Source organism: Microchirus variegatus (assembly GCF_963457635.1).
Source record: "Microchirus variegatus genome assembly, chromosome: 18".
Lineage (NCBI taxonomy): Eukaryota > Metazoa > Chordata > Actinopteri > Pleuronectiformes > Soleidae > Microchirus > Microchirus variegatus.
The window spans coordinates 8,059,657-8,085,604 of NC_139819.1; the positions used below are offsets into that span (position 1 = coordinate 8,059,657).

The 25,948-nt window shown below is 39.2% G+C and overlaps 3 protein-coding genes across 3 annotated transcripts in view; all 3 read left to right on the forward strand.

Moving 5' to 3' along the window:
* The first annotated feature begins 1,685 nt into the window (after positions 1-1,685).
* mob1a (MOB kinase activator 1A) lies at positions 1,686-8,647 on the forward strand. The gene is made up of 6 exons (XM_083904732.1): positions 1,686-1,823; positions 3,741-3,907; positions 4,134-4,227; positions 5,170-5,303; positions 6,380-6,543; positions 6,636-8,647. The coding sequence occupies exons 1-6, from the start codon at positions 1,810-1,812 to the stop codon at positions 6,711-6,713; spliced, it is 651 nt and encodes a 216-aa protein (XP_083760858.1). The 5' UTR covers positions 1,686-1,809; the 3' UTR covers positions 6,714-8,647.
* A 1,510-nt stretch (positions 8,648-10,157) lies between these two features.
* On the forward strand, positions 10,158-16,359 carry trafd1 (TRAF-type zinc finger domain containing 1). The gene is made up of 12 exons (XM_083904411.1): positions 10,158-10,490; positions 10,773-10,816; positions 11,589-11,724; positions 12,245-12,298; positions 12,382-12,820; positions 12,925-13,203; positions 13,315-13,379; positions 13,678-13,938; positions 14,039-14,177; positions 14,448-14,658; positions 14,749-14,806; positions 15,372-16,359. The coding sequence occupies exons 2-12, from the start codon at positions 10,782-10,784 to the stop codon at positions 15,408-15,410; spliced, it is 1,716 nt and encodes a 571-aa protein (XP_083760537.1). The 5' UTR covers positions 10,158-10,490; positions 10,773-10,781; the 3' UTR covers positions 15,411-16,359.
* Positions 16,360-18,101: 1,742 nt separating this feature from the next.
* Positions 18,102-25,948, forward strand: part of smtnb (smoothelin b) — a gene marked incomplete at its 5' end in the record, with an annotated part of 52,583 nt that continues 44,736 nt past the window's right edge. Inside the window, one exon of the mRNA XM_083905326.1 lies at positions 18,102-18,152. Coding sequence (XP_083761452.1) covers positions 18,102-18,152 — 51 coding nt within the window. The remainder of the gene's footprint in view (positions 18,153-25,948) is intronic.

The window sequence follows — 25,948 nt, forward strand, 5'->3', positions numbered from 1 at the left end:
TCACCACTGGGTGGCGGTACAAGTCTGGACGCAGGGAATAGGACGCATTTCTACCAAAGAAGAGAACGATGCTACAGGACACGTCTGATTTGAGCGGTTCATCAGCTGAAGGGTCTGTCAGGCGGGGAGTCGGGGTGTCAGCTGGTTCAAGGGTCACCAGGTCGAGGGTCGCGAGGTCGAGACTCGGGTAACTATCTTTGGTGACTACTTCTGTTGACAAAATGTTTATTTCTGCTTGGTGAGCGGGGCTTATATAGTTCGCGCATGCGCTGTCCACGCGCACCCAACGCACTCTTTGCGCGTGGTTCCAAACCTGGACTGCACACTGACTGTGTGGATGAAAAGATGCCACATATCTGAGAAAACTAACATGATTTCTGAGCCAGTCGTAACGTTTACAAAGTGCTACAAATTAAATTGTCAAGCTAATGATGTATGAACAACATATCAAAACAATAGATGTATTATTTTTTCATCTTGTTGAACATGGTTTTTTTTAACAGACTGGGAGTGGCTCCACCCTCAGGTTGACCGCATTGCAGTTAAGTCAGAAATAATAATAATAAAACCCATGTATGTAAAGGTGTGTCTTTGGCCAACAACACTCGATAACAACACTCTGCACAGCATAGCAACATATTCATGGATTAAAAATTGAACAATACTATGAGATTTACTGTGAAACAAATGCAATCATGGAAGTCTATGTAGGGATCAATGAGGTTGCTCTGACTTTCAAATTGTTCTTTGTCAGAGCACTTGTATATAAAGCCCATTTATTTATTTTACTTTCTTGCTGAGCCAGTCGTAAACCTCCATGTCCAGACTTGTAGGCTTATTTTTATTCATGTGATAGCACACACACACACACACGCACGCACGCACGCACGCACACACACGCGCCACACTTCACCCAAACCCACATACAGTATTTGTTAGTTACTTTCTTGTATTGCTTTAAACACAAAATAAATTCTAACTAAAAATATATTTTGACCAAAAACATGTTGATGGAACAACACAGTGTCAATTTATGCAAATTATGCAAAACAAATTTGCACACTGAATGGGGGGATATTAGGTGAAATTACCCATGTAACCACTGACCACACACCACCATTTATATAGTCTTTCACAGCCAGTGCATCACCCAACACATTGGATTTTGGATAGTCAAGTACCTAAAAGGAATACTTGAGTAAAAGTACATGTATCTTACCGGAAAATTACTTTGGTAGAAGTTGGAGTCACTTTTTATGACATTAAATTAAAGTATTGAAGTATATGACATTTTATGTTCTTAAGTATAAAAAGTAATTTAATTTTCTGATATAAAATATTCTTAAGCTTTAGAAGTAAAGGTATGAAAAAAGTGATTTTATTTGGTAATAACAAGTAACTGAGGAAATGTATTGGAGTAAAAGTTGCTAGCTAATGTCTATAGTATAAATATAAAGAAGTATAAATAACAAAGTAAAGTACAGATATGTGTGTTTTGTACTTCCGTGCAGTAACAAAGTGTTTGTACATTGTTTTGTTACATACATTTATAATGTCCACAAATCTGCAGATCCACGTGTAGCCAGCAGGGGGATACATTTCCCCTCCTGCTGAACTTCAACTGAGGACAGATAGAGGAAGAGCTGCTGTGGGTGCAGCAGCAGCAGCTCGTCTTTTGCCTCAACGTTACAGCTAGCAGGCAGAGCCGACAAGTGATCCACACTGTGTAATTATACAGCAAACTTTAGTTTTTTTTAAGACCAGGCTTACGAGTTTTGGACTGAAGTCTTCAGCGACCGTGTCTCCAAGATGAGCTTCCTGTTGTAAGTAAAGTTATCAGTCGTTTGCTAAGTTGCGGTTAACGTTAGCTTCGCCTCTACGAAGTTCCAGCGAAGGAAATACCGATTAAGACGAGACACCGTCACAGAAAACAAACCAGCTCACTAACAAGTTTCAGTTTAACTGAAACGGCCCTGTCTTACGCATGGCTATCACTCGTCTTCGTGAGATTAGTTGTGAAATGTAGTCATTTATAGTTACCCAGCACTGGCCCAACTATAACTTTATTGTAAACTATTAAGTTACGTGCTATCTTGCTAGCTTGGTAATTAACGCTAGCTCACGACTAGTTAGCCAGATTAGCTCATATCATCAGTCCGCATTCAGATAAGATTAGACATGGTTACATTAGTCATCATCCATACTTTTGAGTGCTGTACTTCGCTGTTGGGTTACTGACAACGTGAGTTATTAAATCATCTGTTCCGTTGTTTATAGTGGCACTGTCCGGCTTGCTTTCCTGTTTAGGCTGTAATAATGTAATAATAATATGCACTTTATCTACTGTGCAGTCCTGCGTCCTCAACTAACCCTATCAAGTCAGACTTTTATTACGGATCCAGAGTCCAGGAAAAAGAAAGTACAACACGTTTGTTTTAATATACCCTATGAACATACATGTTGTTGGTGATCTGGTGCAGTTGTCTTGTCTGCCCCTGTATATCCTGTTTTTTTGCTTTGTCAATCAAAGCACTCACTTGGTAAACAATTTGTATTGCTCTATAGTGCTGTAAAATACATTATTGTTATTATTAATGTGTACAACTATACATCTTTAAAAATGTCTCCATAGCGGGGACCTATAATTAATTGTGGTGAATGAAATACATATTTTAATACTTACTTTGTTACTTATTTAGAGATTTAAGACAACATTGAGCTGTACCACATGAGATACCGCCCACATATCATATTAATTACTGTACTCTAATGTAAAGGATAAGACATTAAATACACAAGTTTATATATTGCATTTTTAAACTGCTTAAAACACAGAATAACTAAAAATAACAATTGTTTAACCCTAACTTACACGGACTCCAAAAATTCACTGGCACTGCACCGTCTAGTGCTTTTAAGTATGACTCTCAAAGCATCATTATACACAACCTGTAGTCCCTGCGTGCCAAATGACATGTTTGTCCACAGCTGTGTGATGTACAATACAGAGGTGCACAGTACACGGTCAAACTGAGAAATTATCATAGCATTAGAACACTTGTGAAACATGTGTGAAAGGATTTTGGCTTGGACATACAACTGGTATTTAATGAAACACATTTTATGTCGTTTTTACAGCACTGTTACCGTTTACTGAGCTTTTAGATCCAAAACTATTTATTTCTCATGGTTTCTCAAATCTTTTCTGGATGGTGGGAAATTAAAAATGTATGTCAGCATCTCTGTGTTGTAGCAACAGACTAAACATGCAATAATAATAACTATAGTAACACTAAAAATAAAGTAAAAAAAACTAACAAAACAACATTTTGTGACTGTAAGACTTATCTTTATATACCATCACAGGTATCGGGACACTTCTGTCCTTGTTTTATCATAAAATTGACAATACTGTTACATCCTAAACAAGTGTTTATGCTCAAACCTCGACACAACAAATGTGGCATCCAAGCATCTTACTCATAGATACTGGATCACCCCGAAGCCTCCCTGCAGCTGTGGATTGCACAAACCAGACAGGAAGGCTTATCACATGTCAGTGCCTATGTGGATCATCTGTTCCTACACAAGCTTTTCCAAAAATGCCACTGTTGCCCTGCCTTGTGCACATATACTAGTAAAGTAAGGTCCTTGCCTTGTTATGGGAAGTGCGTTGAAATAATGCATGTAGTGATTTGGTGCTATATAAACAAAATTTGATGTGATTTGTTTGGTTTCAGTGGCAGTCGCTCATCCAAGACCTTCAAGCCGAAGAAAAACATCCCAGAGGGCTCCCACCAGTATGAACTGCTGAAACATGCCGAGGCAACTTTGGGCAGTGGGAACCTGAGGCAGGCCGTCATGCTGCCAGAGGGAGAGGATCTCAATGAGTGGATTGCTGTCAACAGTGAGTGTTTAATATGTTCAATGTTAAGATTAAGAACATTTTCCTTATGATCAGATAAAAGGAGTTTACAAACACAGACAGCGTTTGTATACACTAAATTATGTATCTGTGTATTATATTTAAATAAAAAGGTACTGAGAATGTAAAGAAATATACAGTGTGTTTAAAAAAAGTAGGGTTGCATCCATGCCATCAGTTAATCTGGGGAAATGTACTTTTCTTTCAGCGGTGGACTTCTTCAATCAGATCAACATGTTGTACGGCACCATCACTGAGTTCTGCACTGAGACCAGCTGCTCAGTGATGTCTGCTGGACCGAGGTAATGTCCGGTGTTTTTAATTCACAATGACATTTAAGCTGGCTTTGCTGCGTAGCTGTAACAAGTTCCACTTAGCACTTAATTGTAGGAAACAAGGAACTTCACGCAGCTCATGTGCTTCAGAGAGTCAATAATTAGTGAGATGTGGTCTAACAGCATAGTGATTCTGGGCTTCCTCATAAATACCTAACCCTGAAGACAACGCATCATTATGTCTTGTACATTTTTTTGTTTGTTTTTAAAATTGACAATTTTGTATTTATAGTGTACAGACTGAGACAGAGACGTAACCTTAAGTAAAACCACTCTAAAAGCGCTAAATTCAGCTGAAATAGATTTTGAGTGTACTAAGTAAATGCAACTGGAAATACGTCATCTGAAAGTCACATGAGAAAAACAGGACTTAAACTTGGTTAGTGGTCCCCGTTGAAGCTGTCAAGCTAGAATCTAGATTTGCCGCTTCCTCTATCCTCGGCTGAAAACTGCAGACAGTCTTTAATCAGAAGAGACTTGTACTTCCTGCTGGCAACAATAAGATTGTAGACATTTGTTTTTGCATTTCTATACTCTTTCTTCTATACCATTCATACACCCTTTGCTCCATTGTATATATTTCTGTATTAGTTTCATGATCAATTATTTTCTCTACTAATCAAGTACTTTTTTATGATGATGTTCTCAAATGTTTTGTTTTGTCCACAAACCAAAATATTTCCGTTTTAATGATTTATTGACTTTGTTACATGGAGCAAAGAAACCAGAAATTATTCATATTCAAGAAGCTGAAAAATGAATCTAATGTAATCTAAAAATACACATTATGTGCATGTTATAGTGCATGGAAAGCTGTTACATTTGTGTCTCTGTCTGTGTCGGTTTGTGCTGACAATAATACGAGAGAGGTATCAATTATTGTCAATTTTTGCTGCTTTTTCCCTGTAGATATGAGTATCACTGGGCTGACGGCACAAATATTAAGAAACCTATCAAATGCTCTGCACCCAAGTACATCGACTACCTGATGACCTGGGTGCAGGATCAGCTGGATGATGAGACGCTTTTCCCCTCAAAGATCGGTGAGTTTTGATTCCTGAATTTTGTGTTAATTTATGCTCATCTGACATCAGTGATTTGATAATATTTGATCCATTAATTTCTTGGCAGAGAGGGATGGACATGCAGAAATACTGTGTAGTTACATTCTTATTCAGAAGCATGCGTCCATCCTATGAATATTGTCTTCTGCTTTTTTATTATCCAAGAGACTATCAAGGCTAAAAAAGTTTGTCATTTGATCTGCAGTGCATTTTTTTTATCTTGAATACTTCTATAAAGGTAATGTTTGGCATATGTTGAAAGCAAAGCAGACATCGTATTGGAGTAGGCTCCACAGCAGTGCACTTGGTGTTGCATCATGAAGTATAACGGGCCGTGTGTTACATTCCATTCCACAAAGATGCGTGTCAGACGCATGCACAAATGAGAACGCCACCACTGAAATATGCCTCTTTTTTTTTTGGGGTGCGTCCACATAGCACCGAGATGAAAATATCTCTTTTTGTATCTTGATATATTGGTCAAAGAAGGAGGCTAAGCTGCTATGAAATAAGCTCTGAATCTTGCATCATCCAGATGAATGAGTTGGTAAATGAGAGGATGATCACAGACAGACACACACAGGCTTTTATTTAATAACTTTTTTTTCCCCTACACACTCATCAAGCAGCAGGGCTCATTATCCATTCTCGTTGTTTTAATTACTTTTTCTTTGCTAATAACAATACACCCACTGTTCCCTGTTCTCTCCCCACTGTGGGATAAATAAAGCTATCTTATCTTAACAGAAACACCTATGGTTAAAACACCTATGTTTTCTTCCATGTGGTTTTCACAAATGTATTTATTTGACTCTATTTTGGCCTGTTAGGTTTGAAATACAACAATGCTGCTAATGATTTCAATCTCAGTTTTAAAAGCAAACAAAGGAATTAAAGCCAGACACTGCCGTTACCCAACTTAATAACAGAGAAGTGGTACACTGAGACATGGCTAAGCACTGTCGTGTTTGTGGTCTTTGCTCTGATATGGGATGAAAAGCTTTGTGACTGTTTGAAAAAGCCTATCATCATCATCTCCTCCTCCTGTCCCACAGGCGTTCCCTTCCCCAAGAACTTCATGTCTGTGGCCAAAACCATTCTGAAGCGTCTGTTCAGGGTTTACGCTCACATCTACCACCAGCATTTTGACTCTGTGATGCAGCTGCAGGAGGAAGCCCACCTCAACACCTCCTTCAAGCATTTCATTTTCTTTGTTCAGGTGACATGATTATACACATCACCGCCGCGTGTCCAAGACCGTGTTGACAACATAACAAAGCTAATGTGTTGTTTTCCCGTGTTGTGTCATAGGAGTTCAACCTTATCGACAGGCGAGAGCTCGCTCCCCTGCAGGACTTGATTGAGAAGCTTGGATCCAAGGACAGATAGACATTTCATCACATACAGTATCTGTTTTTTTTTTTTTACAGTTTCCTTTTCTCCTTTGTCCCTCTTTGTGACCTCTGCTACCTCCACATCTTCTGCTCTCAACTCTGTGCCTTCGTCTGTTCATCTCCTCATTGTCTGTACTGTATCCCCCCTCTTTTGTTCCCTCTCTTTTCTTTTGTGCTGTCTTTGAGCCTTTTTTCCCCCCTCAAATTTGCCACTCTATCATAGTGCAATGTAGAAAAGTATTTTTTGTCACAGGACCATGTGGTTAATGTCTTTCTAAGGACCAAGAATATTCAGAATTTAAAGTAAGAAATCCAGCAAAAAAAAAAAAATTGTTTAAAAAGGTTTTAGTTATTGAGGCAGTTTTCTTATGAACCTGTAGCTATTGTAATTACACTGACTGACCAAATATCTCAGATTAGATTTTCATAATGTCTGTCATTGTGGTTCAGTGGAGGAGCAAGAAAAAAAAGTCACAACAAACAGATCCTGGGACGAGGACGATTTTTCATCTCTGATGAATGTGTAGACGTGTACTTTCAAATTGTATTGCTCTGTGGCACAAGCTGGTTTAATTTGATATCCCACAGTGGTGTCTAAATGTGTGCCATCACTTGAGAAGGAAATTGGCCCCCACTGTGTGTTTACTTACTTCCTGAGTGACTGCTCTTTGACACAGTCCACTGTGATGCTGACTGTGTGAGCACAAAAACCCACAACCAGCTGCATTATAGCTGTTTCAATTTGTCAATGCAATATTGTTTTTGCACATTTTCAGTCAGTTTCTTGATTGAAATCGTTTAAAAATGAGAGAAAGCACTCAAAGTAATAGATACGAGTAGCCACTCAAAGCTTGTATATGACCCGTGTTAAGGATCTGTATGGTTGAAATCCTCCTGTCAACAGCAAGCATAGTCTAATGTGAATTTTTAATTTTATTACATTTCTGTGGGGCCGATTTATTGCGGAACCCGGTGTTCGTATTTCAATGCTGGTACTAATATTTCTCCCCCCCGGATTGAAAAATTGAGTAGTAGATGAGTTACCTGAGGTGTGTATGTAGTTTTCTTTGACAGACGCCTTATTAGTCATGGTTCGTGTTTAATAGTAATTTCCTGTGCTTCACTTGGGCTACAACAGCAGAGCTGTTTGTACTGCCATCCTCATAAAAACTGATGCAGCTAATATTTCTGAAGAATGTTTTGTTTGGCAATGCAAGGGAAACGGGTCCATGAACGACTTCACGCTGGACCTAATTTATTATTAGACAATCATGCAACAAATTAGGAGCTGTTCGATAACTGTGATGCATCAGGAACCAGTCAATGTGATTAGGTGCAGTAGACTTTTCTTTTTTTCTTTTTTAACATACCACTTTCTAAGAAATGCTGTCCCCCCCTTCTATTTTCAGCAGGTTGGAGAAAAAAAGTATGTTTGATTCACTTTTTAAGTGTGACTTTATCCACTTTTAGGCCCTTTAGTTGCTTTATTAAAAAAAAGCATCCATTATGTTACTCATGTGTGGGCATATCGATATATTTTATAAAACCGTGTTATTTTACAGATTCTATTGGATTTCACATTTCGTCCTCTCTTTCAATCAAGTCATGTTCAGCAAATGTATTGCTTTTTTTGTTTGTTTTGAAACTGTGTTTTTAAACATTTTGGCTTGGAGTCACAGTTAATATTATGCTGTAAAGTAAGTTGTTGACTCAACCTTTTCAAATAATTAACAAGGGCTCTGATACGAATAAAAAAATGTTTTATATACAGTATATTTACAATAATTGCCCATCATTGGGTAGTCGTTTTGACTGAGAGGACATGCAAGGATGCATGTACTGCTTCCAAATACATTTTCTGTAAGCTAGTTCAGTGTTTTATCAGAACAAAACTGTGCCTTACAACAAGGAAAGTGTCTGGCATTGACAGAAATGGTCGTTCGTAAAAACTCAATAAACACAGAAAGGACAGTGTTGTGTTGTTTTCTGTTTTGTGCACACTAAATGCCTGGAGGAAGGTTTATGAATCAGCAGGGGAAGCATGTGTCATACTACCATCCATGAAGTAGTTTGTCTAATAATAATAATAATGTGTGCCCTAGGTCAGCCAGTCCAATATACAACTGTTGTTGTTCACTTTTGAACGGTCCACATTAAAACAAAACATTTTAACTTGTCTCTGGGTGTCCACAGTGGCACAGATGATCTGGGTGACTATTCCACAATGCCTCAACAATGTCTTTGGAGATGTACCAACCAACACATCATGAAAGGACGGCATGAAGGTGTCCTTTCAACAGTGTCTAGAAAGGCAAAAACAGCTTCTCTATTCACTGTTTTTGTACTGTTATTTTCTATAGAGCGATCCATCCAAGCTCAGGATCCCTTTAGCTTCGCTGTAAAAATGCTTCTTAAATGAAAGGGGAAAGGTCTTCAAGACGGCAAGTCCAGTTGCGATTTGGTAACCATACATTTCTATTTATTTCATTTAAACCTGTTTTAACATATTTTACGAGTTAATATGTGCTGTATTTTTTTGAAAGAACATGCATGCAATGGCTCTTTGACAAACTAAAATAGTCAGGCAGGGTGGAATTATGTCCCCAGTTTTATTTAATTTATACCTAGATAGTTTTCCTATATAGCTTGATATTCTGTAAGACTGTCTGCATGGTATGTAAACCATCTTTTTAGTATCCTTTAGAAACTATCATTTTTTAAAATGTATTTATATTTTGCTTTAGAGGCCACAAATGAAGGGCAGCCAGTGAGGCACTTCCTCATATTTTGTGGAAGTGAAGTCATGACTCAAGAGGGCAATTTTTACCCCCCTGTGCCTTTATGTCAAATGTATTGACACTGACATGTCTATTAATTTGTCCTTTCCCCCTGTATTTAATGTTTTCATATTCATTTTTTAATAGTTTGTTGGTTAAATTAAAGAAAATTGATAGAAACTGGTATATTTACGTCCATTGTGGTGTATATTTTATAGTTTTGTAATGTTTTCGGAACGAAAAGCAATAGAGCGCTAATGTCACCCGAGACCCTTTTAAAAGTGCACCGTGTGCTCAACCAATCAAATTCGGGTCTGGAGTTAACGCAGAGACATTTTGCCCTGAGTTTTGACTCACAGTCGACTTTCTCTAAACTGCTGTCTTTTACACGTCCCCCACTGCAGATTTTAACCGCTTTCATATTTAGTATGTTTAGACTAGTCGTAGTATAATAAAGTGTAGCAGGCTTGGGTTTGGTTGTGTCATTGTTAAAAGAGGAGCAGTGAAGCATACGTAGACATCCTGAGAGGATTTACCAACGGCATACATCTGTCTCTCTGTGTATGTGTGTGTGTGGGGGGGTAGAAGGGGAAATACCGAACTGTTTTTTTCTGGCTAGTATCAAGTAGTTAGTTGCCCTCTGCGGGTTTTTTTTATATTCAGTGACAAACTGAAACCAACGCATGGTGATCTCACCTGACCCTATGGATACACGCCCATTAACCCGTGCTTTTATTAGCGTCCTGTCTTTTACAGCTACTTCGTCATATAAAGTTAGATGTAGCTTGTGTCAAGTTAGCGCTACGTGGTGGTTTCTGGCCGTGTAGGTAATGCTAAGCTACTCGGTTGGTTAGCAAAAGCCGACGCGTCGGAGAGACAGCCCAGCTTTTTAGAGTCGGTCCAGGATGGTTGTCGGTTAACTTTATACGGGGAATACTCTCGTTAAACCAGCCAGCTGATAGCTAACGTGTTAGCAACCTGCCGGGAAACACTAGGTAAGAAAACCGGAAGAGCTGTCAATCCGTTTTTATCTGCTAACGACATCTTTAAATTAGCCCAGCGTGTTTACCGGGATATTTCAACGTTAGCTCAGTGTTTTTTGTGTCTGTTGAAGTCGACCGAGGCCTTTGGAACTCACGACTTTCGATTTGACCACTCTCGAATTCCCTTGTAGCTCTAAAAAATGCATAACCCCGTGTTATAAACAGCATTAAGTTAACCGAAACAGATCGATCTGGTTTGGGTCATTAATAACTAACGTTGCACTTTGCCCCCAGACTCAAACCATGGCAGATGAAAACACACAGTTCTGTGGTAATTGGTGAGTATAAAATAAGTTATATTATGTAATTAATGTGTATTAAATATTTGTGTAAAGATGGATGTCAAACAATGCCATTCAGTATATGTTATACAATATTAACCATATTTAGTCTTTTTCTCTATTTAACGTTTTTACATTTTTACCTTTATATTTTCGACTGTCAATAATACACAAATCGACTGTAAGATGTTGATTTTTAGCTCTAAAATTGTTGATCACTTAATCAGCTTTATTCTGAACAAGTCCACAGAAAGGCATCTAGGATTCTTATTAATCCCTCTCATGTTCTGTATGACAAGTTAACTTCCACCATCATCAAAGTGTCTGTATTTAAAACAAACAGGAAGAAGCTTGGGTTTATTTCAGAAGCCATCAGATCAGTTAAAGTGAATCACCTTTAACTTTACTCATCCTGGATTAGATACTGTTTACTGTTGTATGTTAACTTCTGCATTTTTTCAAATATGTTTTGTGGGCTTTTTGTGTTTATTATTAGACAGGGCAGTGGAGTGTGAAAGAGTTGAGAGAGAGAGAGGGGGAAACTTGGTTTGCTGAAATAGGCCCTTTGCCCCATGAGGCTCCACAGCTTCTGCAATGTTATACCTGCTAGACTTTTAGACGTCATGTGTGAATTTGTTCTTTGCTTGCCTTAAATTACCTGTTTGGCTAAACGATGTTGAATTGAACTGAATAATGGTGTGTTTGCCATGGTCGTGGGAACAGAATTATAACATGTTGCAATTATTTCTTTTTTTTGTTTTGTTTTTAGCAAACATGACATTCCAGAGGGTAATTTTACTACGCATGAGATCCACTGTCAAAGAAACATTGCCCTGTGTGGTGTGTGTCAGGAGCCTGTTCCTCGTATAGATCTGCAGGAACATATGCAGCAGGAGCACATACAGGTAAATATTTGAACCTTAAGTTATACTGGAATCTATAAGACATAAGTCCTGGAAAAGAATTTGTCTACTATTATTACTACGAATATTGGATGTTCGAGTTTGAACAGTATGTCTGTTTCAAACGTGCTAATCTGTTTACTAAATGAAACTTTCATTAGTTTTATAGCTCAGTAATAACATTTGCAGTTTTTATTGCCTTAGTTATTGAGTTTTAATGCGTTTACACTGGTGTATTATAGGGTATATATATAATAGATATATTGATTTACTATTGTAGGACACCTCATTGTGCTGCATTAGTGATTGAACAAACCATTTGTTATAACATACTTTAGCACACCAGTGTCCTGCCTGACCTTTACTCCCTAATGTTGCCTCTGTGTATTGTATCATCAAAATCACGACAGAGCACATACCAAGGACACCTCTGACAGCAAATCATCAACCCTTTACTTGAAAGAAAGCAACGTCAGAGCAGCATTTTCTCTTTCATGTAATTGAATTTTCTCTTTCGTTTTAGATTACTTGCAAGTGTGGTCTGAAAATCGAGAAGAATCGAATGGACTTCCACCAGGTATTTATGACCAATATTTGCCCTCCATATGTACAGTATTACTTGATGTATATGAGTTTTTTTCATGATCGTTTCTCTTCCAGAGCTCCGAATGTCCTCAGCGTCTGGTTCCATGCCAATTCTGTGAACTGGAGCTTGTGTTCAGTCAGTCCAAAGAGCACGAGGACTATTGTGGTACACGCACTGAGCCCTGCCCACACTGCAAGTGCAATGTAATGTTGAGGGAACAAGCCGTGCACCCGGTCTTATGTGGAAGCCTCACGCCGCCCCAGGAGTGGAACAACAGCAGGATGAGTCGCAGTCCGCAAGAAGTCACGCCGTCTCCAGGGGCGTGGTTCGAAGCCCACTCCATCCGAAACATCATAAAAGCCCAAGAAAGAGGCTCTAAGAATAACAACATGAGTGCAGCAGAGCAGGCGTTTTCACGTGCATTTGATCCTAGTGTTTACAACAGTTCGCAGGGACCTCAGAGTGCAGCAGACTGGAAAAATACTCCACAGAGTAATTCAACATTCAGTCACTGTAAGTTGCATCCATGACCAATGAGTTATTCAATTTCCTGAAGGGAAATTGTCAACAAAGCTATATTGTTTATATTGAGAATTTTTGCATATTATATTTTTTAGTGCTGGGACAAAGAGATTATCTGAACAGCAGCGCTGCATGGCCACATGCCGGTCAGACACATGACGAGGATTCTTCCGGCCTGGACTACATGTTGGCTCTCAGTCTGCAGAGTGATGGAGAGTCAGTGGCTGGAGGTGTAGAGGAGAGTCTATGGAGTGACATCTGGGACCACAAGAGATCCGGCACCTCTGTGAACACATTCGCTCCACCCAACAACAACTACCCGATCTTTTCTACAGGGACGAGCACAACTCCAGTCCAGGACCCTGATCAAACAGGTACATTAGCATTGATTCAATAAACACGGCATTGTCCTTTGTCTGTTAACGAATTAATAATTGTTTTGAAATGAAGTCTGTATGTTAATGGTTTCTAATTATTTTTTTAAGACACCATGCTGCCTTGTGAGTTCTGTGAGGAGCTGTTTCCAGAAGAGGAACTCATTCTGCATCAGGTTTGAAATTTAATTTGAATCGTTTGGTTACAACATTGATGTGTAGAAGGTTCTTTAATCTTTTTTCAACCGTCAAAAAAATACATTGGCTAATAGAAAGGGGGGAGAAAGAGGGCAAGAAGGGTGTAAAATTCTCAGATTTGTTCAGATATCACAACACGTGCAAACAGTTGAATACCTTTCTTTATCATAGTGTCACACATCACAGTCCAGTTGCAGTGTTTGCCTGTTTGAACATGTGATTCCTCTACTAAAAATAATGCCTTATTATTATTTTTTTAAACATTCTTTGTTTCAGACTGGCTGCAGTCCTGCCTCTGCGTTCGCGTCATATAGCAAGCAGGCCTCCTCTCCACCCAGAGAGGACAGGATGGGCAGGAATCCTTCAGGGCTGATGCACAGTATCCCTGACACACTTGCTTCAAACATCCCCACCTTCCCTCGCTCTGTCTCTCCAGCGTCTTACAGTCCTCCAGCCAGTCCACTAGAGGGCGATGTGGTCATTCCATGTGAATTCTGTGGTATCGCTCTAGAGGAGACTGTCATCTTTCACCATCAGGTTTGTTGCAAGTGTTTGAGAAATTAAACATACTTAATTGTGCTCTTTTTTTCTCTCTCTCAACGTTTGTGATGATTTTGTTGTTTTTTTGTTCTTCCAGGACAAATGTGACATGCGGCCTCAAACTGCCAATCCACTGAATAATCTAACAGAAGCAGCTGTCAGAAAACCACTGAGCTCCGCTGAAAGAAACTTTGATCAGATGTCTCCGGATTTTCACAGAAGAGTAAAGCACCAAGGTGATGTAGAGCATCCTAAGTCATTTCTATGTTTAACATTTTTTATTGATTTTCTTTGTTAGTCACTTCTAATCTGTGCTGATGTTTTTATATTATAATGCTTTTTATGCTAATCCTTATTATATTTAAAGTTAATGTATAGGTTTACAGGTTAATTTGTAAAGGGATTTTCTTTATTACCTAAAGGGTCTGGATATAGGTGCAGTTTTTGGTGCCTATGTCTTGTGTGTAATTATTTTTTTAACACTCATTTATATAATTCACATATAGACGACTTTCTTGGCGAGAGCTTAGAGTTCGACGCCACACCAGCACAGAACCCAAGGGAATGGCAAAGAGGCTACATCGGCCTTCCGAGTCGAGGGAAGGCAGCCTACGGCGACTTGTCGGTGAAAAACAGACCTTGGCAGAGCAGGGAAATGGAAGGGGCTCATTCATCCGTCTGTGACACTGACGAGTCTGGAGCTTTGTCTCTAAAGGGGTAAAGCAATAATCGGGTCCTTATGGAAGCAATATTAAAATGTAATTTTTGAGTGGGATTAATATTATTGTTTGCTTTTTTTGTCCACAGAAGTCATGTACCGGAAAATAAAGAAGCAAGAGGGAACAGAACTAATCCCATGACAAAGGTACGCAAGACAACTTAACTAACTTGAACATAAAAAAAATTTTTTAATTAAAAAAAAGAAATAAATAAAATAAAAATGTTGTCTTGAGGTTTCCTCCTAAAGCAAACCAGGAAAAAATAATATATTTAATTTCTACCCTCTTGAGTTATAAAATCAGTCAACTTTTTTCCTGAGGAGTTAATGGTTTCAATCGCCAGTTTCATGGCTGCCTTCAGTTGAAAATAAGTATGTTACAATTTAGAGGAAAATAGATAATAAAGCATGGTGTGTGAGAGTGGACACCGGTGTGATTGACAGCTGGTGTCGTCCAATAAGAACCTGTTTGCAGGTGACATTTGTGAAACCTCTGCGAAATGTCAACGTGGCCAAGTTTGCCGCTCGGGTTCATCTAAGGAAAACTCCCTGGCATAGAGCTATAATTATTATTTGTGTAATGCTGTATATGGGCTTTTTCCTCCACAGAATAATGACATTTTCTCAGTGTCAGTTCTGCTTCGGGGGGCAGATTTTTCCCCAATGTGTTTTTCTGCGTCTGTAAAAGGATTTTCTTCTTTTCCACCCACAGCTGCCTAAGAAGCAGAACGAAGAGCAGCAGGAAGAGTGAGACCAGGAACATGTGGTGAAATCATTAAAAACCAAATCTCCTACTCTTGCTTTTCATTTATCCTTTTTTTTTTTGCACACTATTGCTAATGAAACACATGGATCTGATAAGTGCCTGTGTAAGTATTGGTTATCATGCGGATTTGTTCAAGTCTAAGCAGTTTGGTTTGCTCGTGCGTATTCTGCTTTATTCTCTTGATTAGTTTGCGAATGTTTGTATATCTAACATCTAGCTGAAAAAAAAAGTTAAAAGTTTTATTCACACTACAATTGATTTAATTTACTCAAGTGTATAACTCATTATGGGAAGTTCACACGGCGTTGTAAGTATGTATTTGTCTTTACGTTGTTTCTGCCACCACACGTTTTGTGTTCTTTCTGGGCATTGTGTAGTTTTTCCTGTTGTCTTCATCTTAATGTTACCTATAGCACTTTGATAGATTATTTTGTTGAACAGGGCATCTTAGACCATCTTAGATCAAGTTATAAACATAACTTCTTTTCTTTTTTTAACATGTGTGTTTTTAAAATGTTAAGGATCTGTGTTTAATTCTCTTAAGTTTTATTTTCAATTTTTGAAGTCCTCTCTATAGAACTGTAGACTTTGTATCATGATAAGGTGGCTTTTGAAGCAGTTTCTATTTTGTTGTTTTAATTTGTTGAAAAAAAAAGTATTGTGTGTCGTTCCACGATGAATATGACTTAAAACCGATAACATGTATTTTGCATGTCCACTTTAGAAGCAAATATGAATTAGGAACCTTGTGCCATAGACTGTACGAGTCAGCAAATCTCCTTTCTGATTAAAGACGGTATCGGGTCATTCCTCCCAAATAACATCAGATTATTTTAGCTCCACTACCACGAGATTACCTGATAATCTGTGAAGTCGCGCGTTGTGGATAGAGTAGTTGACTTGTCCTGTTGAAGAACAACTGTCTTCTTTTGTCTTGTGCAGTTATTAAAAGTTTTAATAAGGATATTCATCGTTTTATGGCTGCTTTTGTTTGTAATCCTGGTGTCATATGCCTCTTCATAGAAGTGGCTTGCCCCAGTTTATCATTCTTTTTCATGTGTGATAAGTGCCACAAGGGGGCAGTAGTGCTGCGTTTTAATGTGTTGGTTAATGTGTCCTGTATACAGGACTGACACACAAGCATCCAGAGTAGCTTTTCTTTACATTTTATGACCATGAAGGGAAATACGGTGCAGTGTTAACTATCTAGAAAGAAGTCAAACTTAATGGAACTTACTGTTAATTATATACAAATGTAGCCATTAGGTGTCTTATATGTATATAACTAAGAGCTGTAGTTTGACACAGGTTTGGATGGATATTACGAGCCAGCGGGCCCCTGGGCACAAACAAGAAAAGTCCCCCCCCCCCCCCCCCCACACACACACACATGCCATCCCTGCACTCAGGCATAAATCAACAATGGTACAAAGAAAGACAAATATTTTAGTTGCCATGTAGGTTCTCCTCCTCCCATTAACTAAATGTGTGTTTTATCAGGCAACACCTGTCTAATAGTAATCATAACAATATGATTAAAGGGCATTATTAGACGGATCACATGACTTAACCTTTGTTGTATGACTGAGGGCCCCGTCAAAACATCAGGGGTCTCATAAAGACATTACTCCCCTGGAATTCAATAATCCATTCTTGGCACTACGCTTTTAAGAATGCAGTGTTCTAATGTAACAAAGTACAAATACTTTGTTACTGTACTTAGTGCAAAGTTAATGTATCTGTACTTATTAATATTTCTAGAAACTTTTATTCCACTACATTTCCTTTGTCTTTGTTACTTGTTTCTACCAAATAAAATCAGAAGAAGAGTTGGTAATGGTCTGTATTTATATAGAGCTTATCTACTCTTGACTTTATGTCTTGCTCAAGGACACACATAGGCTAGCAGAGCCAGGAATTGAACCCACAACCTTCCAGTTAAAAGACAAGCTACCATGACTCAATCCTAACTCCTCACATTTAAAAAAAAATACTTTAACTTCTAAAACTTGAGTCCATTTTATATCAGAAAATGACCTTTGATACTTAACTACAGCAAATGTCATATACTTTTTAGTAATATTATATATTTAAAAAAGTGACTTCAACTTCTACCAAAGTCATTTTCTGGTAAGATACTTTTACTCAAGTATCCCTTTTCGGTACTTTACACACGACTGTCAGAATGTCAACATCTACAACAAGTGGCACTAATCGCCCTCCATACCCGGGTGCTGTTCTGTGTAGTTCCCACGCAGCGGCGCGCTTCAAATGAGCTCCGGGAGAAGCCGGGGACGGAGAGGGGCGGGGCCTACACCTTTAGAGTGGGAATCCTCGGTTCAAAAAAAGCTAGCTGCCAACGTCTGTGTTTAAAAGCGTGCTGTCCTGTGTGTGTCTTCACCACAACTCTGGAAACAACAGGGACATGCTCTCCGGCAGCGGGACACCAGCTTTCCTCCTCTGACACAGAAGAAGTTTCTTTAAATTCCGCCGAAGACAGAGAGTAACTGAACTAAAACAGACAGAAAATAAATATATATATATATAAAAAAAGAAGAAGCTCAAGTTATCAACAGGAGCTCGGGAGTTCGCGCAGGTGGCGGTTGTCGGTTGTTGAAACACAGCAGGACACTTTCTCCGTCTCACCTGGGTCTGGTCCCGACCACACAGTTGAACATGTCCGTGGACAGTTATTCAGCGCTGGACGAGTCTTCTCTCCGAGCCTTGGTGAGTAGATGGAGGCAGATGAAGGTCCTGGGGCTGAAGAGGTGGAGGAGGTGATGGTTTTAAACACCTGTGTGTCTGTGTGCTCGACTCAGGACGAAACTGAACTTGGTGTAGTTGTTTCAGACACGGTTCATTCCTTTTACTGGAGGCGTTGACTCCATATATGTTCATAGTAGGGGTTGTTTTCGTAATCGATTAATGTGTCGATTATTTTCCTCGATTAATCGAGTACTTGTTCAGTCCGTAAAATCAGCTTTTGACCTGGAAACCTGCAAATAATGATGATCTCGCATGTTTTGTTTTGTCCACATATGATTAAGTTTGAATGATTTATTTGGTATATGGCAAATTTACAAATCAGAAAACTTTCAAAACTTCCAAACAAAATATTTGACGATTAATTGAGTCATCAAATAATCGTTGCAGCCCGAGTTCATAGTTTGATTCATGATGTTTAAAAATCAGATCAAATCACACTAAAATCAATGATTTCTTGTCAATTGTCAGTCAACAAATCATAATATATAACAAAGTAAGCAGTAGAGTGACACATATTATTGTGGGAATGGATTAATTGTGTGTTATTTACATATTTATTTAGGAGTTTGACTGCAAAACAAGACAATCTGAGGAGGTCATCTTGTTTCCACATAATAATTAATGGATTTATTAAAGTAGTAATAGTTGATTTCAAACATGCAAACAATATATAATTGAAATAGTCAATAATAATAATAATACAAATAGTGGTTAATCAAAGATGACGGATATAAGAAAACAACACATTGATTTAATTTACATTTCTAAAAAGTTGCTGGGAAGAAGTACAATTTATGTAATCCCACCCCTTCTCCATAAAGTATAAACAACAATTATATTTATCTTTCCTCGTGCTCGTACATCAAACTGTTCCAGTCACAAACGGATAAACAACATTTTCTTGTAGTGCGCACTCGTAGAATGTTGAAATGCCTGAAATGATTACCCCATTTCCTTTTTTTAGTGAATAATTTCAGTCGGATTATGAACAATTTTGATGTCTGATTTGCTATATTAGTGTCAGTTATCCAAAAATCTCTGTTCGCCTGACTTTCTTGGAGAGAAACAAACAAACAATCCAGCATGTAAGACATGTTACGCAACTTTTTTTATTAATTTACACTTTTACTTGTTATACTAAACAGTCAATGGATCAGCCAAATAATGAATGATTAAATTACGCCATGAAGAAAGTAGTTTGGTTTTTAGTCCAGCCATGAATATGAGCCAGAACTGACTCAAACAAAAACATTTAGTCTTGGTCTGATTTCTCATGATGACACATTTATCAGCAGAAGACACAGTGTAACAACGTTACAAAACAGCGGAAGTAAAGTTGTATGCATTTCGCTTGCGGCTGATTCACCTGACGCTATAATTACGAGTGAGCAGCAGGTTTATAGCCTGTAGAGCCGAGAACACTCTGACTCCCCTGGTTCATGTTAGTCATGTCCCAATGATTTCCTCAGGCAGAGGACGACGACACATCTGTCCATCTGTCAGACATGCGTATATCATCACACCTGTAACACAGACACATTTACAAGGACATGTGACTCACTGTGTCCTTGTTCAGTCATGGCTGCACAGGCGTGAATCACACATATGCAATAGTCGACAATGAAGCTGTGGGGAAAAGATGTTACTGATACAGATAAAAGATTGAGAGCTTTTTTTTTTTGTTTCTTTTGTCACGTTGAGCCCTTAAGGCTCGGCTCTATTGTCTTTGATCACAGTTGTTGATCAGGGCTCTGTCCTGATTTAGTTGGCATTGCTGAGCATTGCCGTCAGATTAGTTCTCTGTATGTTAATAAGCTCTAAAGTCATTATCCTCACTAGCTGCTTTCCCAAGAATCAGAGCCGCCTTGATTTCTGTTCCTGGAACACCGGTAAACCTGAGGAGGGAGAGGCGGCAGTTTACTTTAGATCCAGACTTAAAAGAATGGTTGCGAGTGTTTTGTTGTTGTACCCATTATTGTTGTTATTATTCAGTCTGGAATCTACTGGTCTTGTTCTTCAGTTACTTTCTTCTCATAAATCACTGAACAGACAAACTAATGTCACAAGTACCTCCTCAAGCGTAATTATTTACTTTGAACTTTGCTGTTGGCTGCTTTGATCATTCAGCGCATGAATGATGAAGTTTCAACTGAGCATATTTTTAGAAAATAAACGCTGCCTTTTCTGGTCTGGTTATGCATTTCAGAGATTGTTTATTATTGTAAATGTACGTTTAAAGCTGCAGTGCTTAACTTTTTGTGAAACAATGTTATTTGTATGCTGCGTCCTTTACCTGGAAACAGGTCAAGCTAAAACTATCAGACCTGACGTAGAGAACATTTACCTGTGTTTCCGCAAGATGGGAAATCGATACAGGGAAATATCACAATATTTTGCTTGGCGATGACATATCGCATCAAGTTTTTGTTTTGTTTTATAACATAGATTGAAAAAAAAGATGATGTTACAAATAAAGAAACATTTTTTGGATTAGCATAAAAAAATGGTAAAAAAGTATCATCGTGGTGTCTAGAGATTCCCACCCCCAGTTTCCACCTAGCGGAACAGTTCAGTGCAGTACGCTACATATTTACTGCGTTTCCATTAGGAATAGTACCAAAATTACTGGCCCCCCCCAACTGTTTTTGGTACTTTTAATTTGGCTACCAGAGTAAAATGGTAAGCTCCAGGTGCTGCAACTCACACAGCAGTCAACTGATTTACTGGTGTTTCTTCAATGCCTGCTGTCTATTCTCATACAGACCTTGACTTCTTGTTGAGAAAAATGGCCTAAAACCAAGCAGGGAAAAAAAACAAAAAACTGCTGGATGCTCTCCTTTGTTGTCTGTTGTGTCAGCTACCTTATCTCGCTGACGTGGCACGGCCCACGTCCCGCCTACCTCAAGTAAATGTACTGTACTCGGTAGAAACGCAAGCCTGACCCAGGGCTTTACCATCCTAAACCGTGCCGTACTGTACCAAACCAAGTAGAATTCACCTCAGAAAAGTTTTGTTGTTTGTGTTTTCAGTCATATTCGCAGCTGTCTCACTTTATTAGCACAACGTTGCCTCCGTTTGTCTTGAAGTAAAAGAAATAGCCTCTATGTCGCCGGGTGATTCAAACACCAAGAAACTCGGAGACGAAGACAGTCGCTCGGAGCGTAATCGGTATTGTGTGAACGTTATCGATGCTTTGAATCTCATGGGCATGTCTTTTATATTTTAAAAGTTATGCAATACAGTTAATTGTTATCAGACACATCAAGCTTGTTTGAATCTCCCTGTGCAGCCTGTGCTCTGCAGGAACTTGCCTTTAAATTGCTGTTATTGCCCACAGAGAGTCTGCAGTGTCATGCAGACACCGGAATTTATGGGATTTATCGTCCATGTGACGCTGAAAACTGTGAAACCCTGGCTTCAGAAAAAAGTCTCGCCTCCTCTTTGCTGCATCTGTGGATCTGAGCGTCTTCCACGTCGCTTCCCTCCCTCAGATGTGACCACCAGCTATAAAGTCACCGAAATATCCCACATTTCCTCTGACAGCTGTGGTGACTTGAGTGTCAGGGTTTTCCACAGTGAACTTCAGTTTCAAAGGGAACAGACGTATTTTTGAGAGGAGAAGTTCATGTGGAACTGTGGAACTTGTGTGTTTTGATTTGAAATTTGTGAAATAGGACATTTGGCTTAATTTAAAAATGGTGGAGGAGCTGCTTTAAAACAGTTGGACAGAAGACACCAACTCCAAGCCTCTGTTGAGCTTAATGAACTAAACAGTCAGAAGGTCATATGGCGGCCTCTCTAACCCCACTAATCCTGTCCCTTCACTTCTATTCAAATCCAGGCTGTGTTTTATATTGCTCATTTAATCCCCTTCCATGGCAACCAGGAAAAGCATTTTCCTTTGTCAAGGGCCACCACCACAATCATTTAAATATCCGCAAACATAATCAGTTGGTGTCCTAGTTTCTTTGGGAGAGAGGAGCTGCGATGACATTTTCTGTGGGTCAATCTCAAGATTCGTGGACTCACACGGAAAGAAAACAAACTGCTGCCGGAGCCAGTCTGAGAAAACGTCTTCCCAACCAAACCACCCCTGCGGCTGTCATTTAAAAACATCGATTTTTATCAGATGATTGCCTGTTCCCAGGGTGATGATGATTATCAGTTATATCACCACTGAATCTGCTGTGTGTCACTGTGTCAAACCTGCAGGACCAGCCATATCTACAGGTGTCTGCTGCTGCTGTTACTGCTGTTGTTGTTGCACTTGTACACCTGCTGACTCAGCTAAATGTGCGGTTTGACTTTAGCATCTGTCGGCCCGTCCGTCCCGTCCCTTCTAATTATCTCTGCAACCCTCCAGCTGCTGTGCGTCAATGGAAGAATGCAGGAGGAGTTGGCTTTATACAGTGTCGACTGTGGAGCTGCCGCTAACCACTATTTTCATAATCATTTAATCAAGTACTCGTTTGGTCCGTAAAAGTTGTCCGGTGTTTACCAAACCTGGAAACGGTGATGTCCTTGACTGTCTTGTTTTGTCCACAAACAAAAATGATCCAGTTTTTATGATTTGTTTATCATATGGAGCAAAAAAAACCAATAATAGTTACATTTATGTAGTAGAGATGGCACGATACCAAGAAACTGTCTCCCATAAAGAAGAAATAAACGGCCAATATCTGATCCACTGATATTGGCCAATATTGGACCGATACCAATACCGATACCGTGTCGTATCGCTCATCCCTGTTAAGAAGCTGAAAAATCAGAAAGCTTGTTTTAATTATTGAAAAAACACTCAAACCAATTGATTGATGTTCAAAATAGTTGACAATTTAGTATTTAATGTTATTATCTGTCTCTGCTTCTATTGTATAAATGGAAAGACTTAATTTTCAATGGTCAGGACTGCATGGACACTTTTACGAGTGCCTGTCTGGCTGATTTCACATGCTTGGATTTCTCACATAACTCTCACTTTTCTTTTTTAAACTCGTCCTGCGAGCCATGTGACTGACTTCTTTTCTCCCCGGTGAGCAAGAAGCATTCACACAGGTTTAACATGGGGACAGTTTCACTCTGTGGTCCGAATGTGGTGATATATGGGGCCCTCGGGGCCCTCTTTTTATGGCTCTCTGGACTCTTTGTCCACTGACAAGGGTTCAACGGTTACAGTCGGAGAGGAAGAACAGATTTGTTTTCTATTCTCTCTGTACAGTCCCCAGGTTCTCTTTACCTCCCCCAGAGGCACGGTCCTAAATGTCAGCCTCATCATCAAGGAGAAATAAATTGGAAAAGTTACGTTGCATTATGTAAGTGCTGTGTGGGAGGTTTTGAGATACTTTTACTGGTGTTTTTATTTGGTCTGCTACTCGCACACCGAGACCGGAATTTGTTTTGATTTGGGTCACATTTAGTTTTTTTAAGGTCCAGTGTGTCACATTGGAGCTGGAATTATTTCCATTTGGCAGAAGTGGAATATTTATATTGTTTTTCTGGGTGTGCACTTGAATGTATAATCACCCTCATGTGGAGGATGAAACGGTAGACAATGAATGAATGAATTAATGTATCTTTTAAAGCTGCAGTGCATAGCTTTTTGTGATTGGTGAGGTTGTTATTTGGCTTCAGTTTTGTCTTTTATGAACAGAAACTATGGAACGTTATTATCCTTTTGCGTCCTTTATTGGAAAAATGGGCTCTGTTAAGCAATACTATCAGACCTGACTGAGGGAGTACAGCAGCAGTGCAGCGGCAGGTCGTGGCATGTAGGGCTGGTTGTAGAATGATATACAGTATATCATGAAAGATCTTTTTCACTTGATATGACTTTGATGGAACTAATTTCATCCACGTTTTTGACAGACAACCTGAAGAGCCAATGACAATCAGAGAAACCATGCTTTGAACAAGTTAGGTTCATGCATGTATGTAGCAGGGGGAGGCACATGTGGTAATATCGATATTGACAGATAAAAAAGCTTTTTTTTCCATATCACCCAGCCCTAGTCGCAAGAAACATTAATACGATCAAACTGCTGAAAGACCAGCAGCAGAATTCCCTTGTGAAACTTTTTGTTTGAATGTAATGAACATTTGTTTAAATTTTAAAATAAATCAAATTGAAATTACAACAGTTTCCAAAGAAGCTTCACATTACTGCGCTGCAGTGTTTTCGGAGGAGCTGAGGCTACAAGCTGTTGCACGCAGCAAATCTTCCCCCTTTTTGAATACAGCTCTCCAACACCTCGCTGTAAAGACGTGCAAAGGAAAGGGGTCTTTGAGTGTTTTATGCCTCTGACCGTTAATGACACCTGGTACTTTGGTAGTTTGTGCTGGCAGTTGGTGCCTTTGACCTCAATTGCTGTTTACAGGGTTTTCTTTCTGGGTCTATCTCTAAGTTGTCGAGACTCTAAACTACAAGCGCACAGTTCAAAGTGTGTGCACACCTGATTTATTTTTTCTTTCTTGTTTGGCCTGTCATTATTCTCGTCGGAATTTATGCTCTCATTATTTTGCACAAAAGCATTTCCCGTATGTGGGGGGAACGGAGAAATATTCAATGTTCAGAGCAGTTTTTTCCCTCTCTGAAGTGACGGCGCCTGACTTATCTCCACTGTTGCAGTGACAGGCCAGAGCCCCATCAAGATCAGTTCAGTTTACTGAATGCAGACTTTAGCCTCTGAAGACCCAAATACACATGGGAGCAAAGAGATAAGACGGCACTTGTTTGTACGATGAAACAGGAAATTTGTTACTGGATATTGCTATAAATAGATGGTCGTTCCACAAGTGTATTTTTGGTCTATGGCCTTTAGTAGATTGTTTTAGTCTTTGTATAAAGTTGAAATTGAGTTCAGTGTGTTGCATTTCATTACTTAAGTGTACAGTTGTGTTTTTTAGGAGGAGCGGTACTTTATAATTATTTCGGGAGATCGTCGGGCAGCGTCCTGTCATTTTAAAATGCCGCAGAAGAAAATTGTGGCAACTTAACAGCGAGTTCGAGAAAGCCTGTGTGTGTCAGTGTGGTCATGTGATTTACATTCTTGTGAATTAACAGTTTGTCACTGTGCATTAGCTTGCGTTCCACACGATGTAAACATCTGCTCCTGCTGCTCGTCTGCTGTGACACAGGGTTACACCATAGAGCCAAAATGGTCATTTTTGTAATGTGTTTTGATTTGTAGATATTGACAATAAGCGTCACATACTGAAAGATTGACTTTTGTGCCTGATTGACACTCGAAGAAACTAGTTAATTGTGTCTTTATGGGCAGAAATACAGCCACCAACTTAATACACAATATTCTCTGTTGATAAATGGATCTGTTAAGTGACAATTGAATCACGTTGCCCTCTGAGCTGCTCTGGTCTTTTATGACTGTCTGCGCTGCTAAGTGATCCAGCAGAGAGGCTTACTGTCAGTGATCTCCATCTGTCTCGATCACGTCTCCAAATGGAAAAGGTCTGGATAAGGGATTTTAAAGGTGTGTTTTTTTGTTTTTCTGTCTCCCTTCTTCTGTCTTCTTTACCCCCACCAGGCGTCTCATTACTGTCATGTCCACATATACAAGAAATCTCATTTTCTGTGCCCCCCCCCTTTTTAATTCCTCATCCAACCAAGATAAATGGAAGAGCTGTGAAGAGTTTTTACAGTACCATACAGCAGGCTGACAGAGAAAATTAGCACTCAGGAAACAACATATAGCCTTCTGCAGGGTCATAAAGATGTGGGTTTTCTGCCAAGTAACATGCTA

What these genes read in the sequence shown, in the direction of transcription:
- mob1a (XM_083904732.1), top strand. An exon ending in TGAGTGGATTGCTGTCAACA is followed by an intron (nt 3,908 to 4,133) that starts GTGAGTGTTTAA and finishes CTTTTCTTTCAG; the next exon opens with CGGTGGACTTCTTCAATCAG. An exon ending in ATTTCATTTTCTTTGTTCAG is followed by an intron (nt 6,544 to 6,635) that starts GTGACATGATTA and finishes GTTGTGTCATAG; the next exon opens with GAGTTCAACCTTATCGACAG.
- trafd1 (XM_083904411.1), top strand. Translation starts at nt 10,782, where the DNA reads ATGGCAGATGAAAACACACAGTTCTGTGGTAATTG. An exon ending in CCAGGACCCTGATCAAACAG is followed by an intron (nt 13,204 to 13,314) that starts GTACATTAGCAT and finishes TATTTTTTTAAG; the next exon opens with ACACCATGCTGCCTTGTGAG. An exon ending in GGAGCTTTGTCTCTAAAGGG is followed by an intron (nt 14,659 to 14,748) that starts GTAAAGCAATAA and finishes TTTTGTCCACAG; the next exon opens with AAGTCATGTACCGGAAAATA.